The sequence below is a fragment of the Corylus avellana genome, chromosome ca2, assembly GCF_901000735.1.
Source record: "Corylus avellana chromosome ca2, CavTom2PMs-1.0".
Taxonomy (NCBI): Eukaryota; Viridiplantae; Streptophyta; class Magnoliopsida; order Fagales; family Betulaceae; genus Corylus; species Corylus avellana.
This window is the reverse complement of record NC_081542.1, coordinates 22,109,559-22,113,282: the sequence shown is the minus strand read 5'-3', so window position 1 is coordinate 22,113,282 and position 3,724 is coordinate 22,109,559. Positions and strand designations below refer to the sequence as shown.

The 3,724-nt window shown below is 35.5% G+C and overlaps 1 protein-coding gene across 2 annotated transcripts; it reads left to right on the top strand.

Annotated features, from left to right (window-relative positions):
• The first annotated feature begins 1,936 nt into the window (after window positions 1-1,936).
• Window positions 1,937-2,888, top strand: LOC132172502 (uncharacterized). Of its 2 annotated transcripts, none has more exons than XM_059584013.1 (3): window positions 1,937-2,022; window positions 2,118-2,454; window positions 2,547-2,888. In XM_059584013.1, exons 1-3 carry the CDS (start codon window positions 1,997-1,999, stop codon window positions 2,811-2,813), a joined length of 630 nt encoding a protein of 209 aa, XP_059439996.1. In that variant the 5' UTR covers window positions 1,937-1,996; the 3' UTR covers window positions 2,814-2,888. The 2 variants fall into 2 exon arrangements, with proteins under 2 accessions (XP_059439996.1, XP_059439997.1); XM_059584014.1 differs by having other exon boundaries at window positions 2,550-2,887.
• Window positions 2,889-3,724: the final 836 nt, after the last annotated feature.

Genomic DNA, 3,724 nt, shown 5'->3' with positions numbered 1-3,724 from the left:
GAAGTGAGGGGGAGGCAGCTGGGGAAAAGTAGGGTTTTTCATTTTATTTGATTAATGCGGGTCGGTTCGGTTCGGGTCGGGTCGGATATTCGGAGAAAAATTGTTATAACCCATAACCCACCCCGCCCGCCCGAGTTTGAGAAAAAAACCACCTGTACCCACGAAAAATAACTTAAAATCCGGTTTTTGTAGAACGGATCGGGGCGGGGCGGAGCGGAGCGATTTTGTGGGTCGGACGGGATTTTGCTCACCCCTACATATAGAGATAAAAACAAAACAGTATTCACTATTATTGCTAGCAGTGTACATACTACTTTTTTAAAGTCGTTTTCTTCTCGTAACAAACTTGTTTATAATAATAATTTAATAAATATAGAAGAAATTTTTTCTTCCGATATTATTCAAGCAATGCTTTGGTAGGAGCTGACGATTACATATAAAGTGATCATGAATTTCTTCTTTTCTTTTCCTTTTTCCAAATGAAGCCTCTCCTAGCGCCCCCTATCTTATCGATCTAACACCTCACCATGTAATTAATGTTTCCACCAACTCTACAAACTGTAACAATTTCTCATTTTCGGTCCTCTACCTCGATATTCATGCTGAACAAACACTCAAATTTTACAAACATGCAACACTTCAAAAATTGCAAAAAGAATTAAAATTGCATTTAAATGCAATTTAATCCTTAGGTCCTTAACAACAAGGATTAAAATTGCATTTAATCCTTAAAAAAATAATACACAGATGGTACCTCAATAATAGTTAAAAATAAAAATAATACATTCGTCTAAATTTCATCCAAAAATTAATGAAAATCAATGTCAACACTCCTAAAAAATCAACACGTGTCCATATAACTAATTAGAAATTAAAAAAAATATTAAAATGATTAAAAATATTAAAAAATTAAATTTAAACAGAAAAAGAAAAATTGGAAAGGCAAAATGCATTTCTTGGGGGTGGTTCGGCCACCCGGTTTGGCGTGGGGTGGTTTCGACCATCCCAAACGGGCCGATCTGAGGTGGCTGAACCACTCACATCAAAAGGTCAATTAAAAAAAAAAAAAAATTAAAGTTGGCACTTGGGGATAGTTCAACCATCGCAAAATTGACCGGTCTAGGATAGCCAAAACCATCTCAAGCGAAACGGTGCTAGGTCGGCCACTCGAGCCACCCCCAACAGCCTTGGCGAAACCACCTCCATTTTGCAAGTTGGGGGTGGGCCGAACCACCCCCAAATGAGGCCACCCGTTTTCCATTTTTTTTTTTTTATTTTAAAAAATATATATTTTTTTTTATTTCTAATTATATATATGGACACAAGTCAATTTTGTAGGAGTGTTGACGTAAATTATTGTCAATTATAGAATGAAATTTAGACAAAAATAACATTTTCATTTTTAACTATTATTGAGGTATCATTTGTGATATAAAACAAAATCGAAGGAATTAAAAATGCTAAATCATTTAAATAGGTGAGGCACTTGAGGTTGGAGGACGTAGGTGAAGATGAGGAAGATGGAATCTTCATGAAGAAGTTTTGGGTTGATAGAAAAAAGAAAAATCTGAGAAACTGCTTGACTCGTTGAGAGAGACAGGGGAAGATCTATTCGATTAAAAAAAAATATTTTTTTTTCTTTATTTAAATGCACGAAAAAAAAAAGCAGTTTAATTTCATTATTAAATATTAGGATAAATTCTTCTTAATCCTTCAAAACTACCACCATCAATTTTTTTCAAATTATTAATTGTGACAATTATTTTAAAAAATACCAAAATAATGACAATGTACTTCCTAATATTAGTAAAATGTTACAATTATCCTATAACATTTTGGATAAGACAAACATATCCTTTAAAATTAAAAATTAAAAATTAAAAATTAAAAATAAATATATTTAAAATTTTTAAAAAATAAAATATTAAAAATGTTTGGGGGTGGCTCGGCCAAATAGCTCGCTCAACTCTCGTTGACGATTCCAGGAACATCGACCATGTTTTTGCCTCTGAGAAAGCCAAGGCACGAGATAATAAGAGTTTTTCCCTACTTCTTACGCTAATCGGCTCCTATTGTGGTGATTTCTGATTTGGGTTTTTTTGTTGCTGGTTTTGCAGGCTTGGGTTGTGTATGGTTCGCTGCAGTCGACTCTGTGCGCGTTGGGGAACGGATGCGGATGCAGACAGGGCTCGAGCCATGGAAGCCCAAACAGGGCCTTCCCAAGCCTCTTCCCCACCGGCGACCTGGGATCTGCTTTACGCTGCTGCGGGGGAAGTAGCTCGAATGAGGATGAACGAAGATGTGTACGGGCTCAACCATGGCAGAGGTCTCTTGGGTCCTCTGAGAAAGCCCTCTCCAGTCGCTCTTCCTGTGAAAAACAACCCCAACTCTGATGTTGGATTTGTCTCACACCAGTCACTCTCTCACCAGCAGTTGCAAATGCAAGCCACTCAAGTAACCTCTCGTGCACTGTGCTTTAATCAGACCCTCGAAGCTTTTTAATCTTTGTTGATTATTTATTGGACTTTTTTGTGTTTTTATTTTAGCAGTTTCAGCAGCTAAGACAGCAGCAGATGATGAGGCAACAGGGGGACTGGACGATACCAACAGCGCCAGACGACCCAGGAAATGGTCTAAAACAGAGGGAGGAACAGAGAGTACGTCGGAGCCAGAAACAGTCGCCCTCTGGGTTGTCCCCTTCTGCATGGCCCACTCAGCAAATGGTCAGGCAACCTTCCAGGGCCAGGGGTGCCGGACCACCTCTGGTTTGGTTTTATTTTTTAGATTTTTTTATTGTTTTTTATTTTTTATAAGTTTTAGTATTTTATTTTTTATTTTAGTAAAAATAATTTCGTCATTTTACTAATATTAGATTACATTGTTATTATTTAGTATTTGAAGGATTAAGTTGTCTCAATTAATAATTTGAGAAAAAATTATCATTAAAGTGGTAACTTGTAAGAGAAAAATGCATTTATTTTGATGTCAAATGTAATTGTTTTTGGTATGTACATCAAGAAAAATATTGGAATATTTGCCCAGCAAGTTTTTCTTTTTACACTTATCCCGAAAAGTCCTTAATACGTACATTTTGAACTTGACATTTGGAAAATAGCTGGTTTTTTTTTTTTTTTTTTTTTTTCATATCTAAATTTTTTTTTTTTTTATTTATTTTTTTTTTAATTTTCTATCTAAAAGTTGACTATTAATAAAGAGTGATGATACACATCACACTTTTTTTTTTTTTATTAAATCAAACAAAGGAAACAGGGAAATGGCTATATAAGGGAATGTCCTTGCCACTCCTAACACGAACAGAACAAAGAAAAAAAAAAAAAGAAGTGAGAATGCTTCCAAACACAAGGTGGGAAGCGGCCCATCTAGCTACATTATGTGCACAAACATTTGCACTACGAGAAATCTTCTGGAAATTATAAAACGACTTCAAACGACACCTATCCAAATGTCTAGGTGTTTCACAAAGGTTATGCAGAAATAGATCTAACCTAACAGTTAAAAATCAACCAAATATAGATATGAAATAAGTAATCACACAGATATTTGGTTACGAAGAGGAAACCATTTAGAGAACTCTCTAAATGTAAAACCTCTCCGGGGTAGTCAAACCCAAGAAATCAATCCACTATAAGAAGAATAAAAAATACAAGAAGGATTACAAAACCTTTGCAATTGACACTTCCTTGCACACAACAAGTGACCCACT

Bases quoted from the DNA above. Each gene is read 5' to 3' on its own strand.
- LOC132172502 (XM_059584013.1), top strand. From the start codon at position 1,997: ATGTTTTTGCCTCTGAGAAAGCCAAG. The intron at 2,023-2,117 runs GCACGAGATAAT...CTGGTTTTGCAG, and splicing joins TTGCCTCTGAGAAAGCCAAG to GCTTGGGTTGTGTATGGTTC. The intron at 2,455-2,546 runs GTAACCTCTCGT...TTTTTATTTTAG, and splicing joins TGCAAATGCAAGCCACTCAA to CAGTTTCAGCAGCTAAGACA.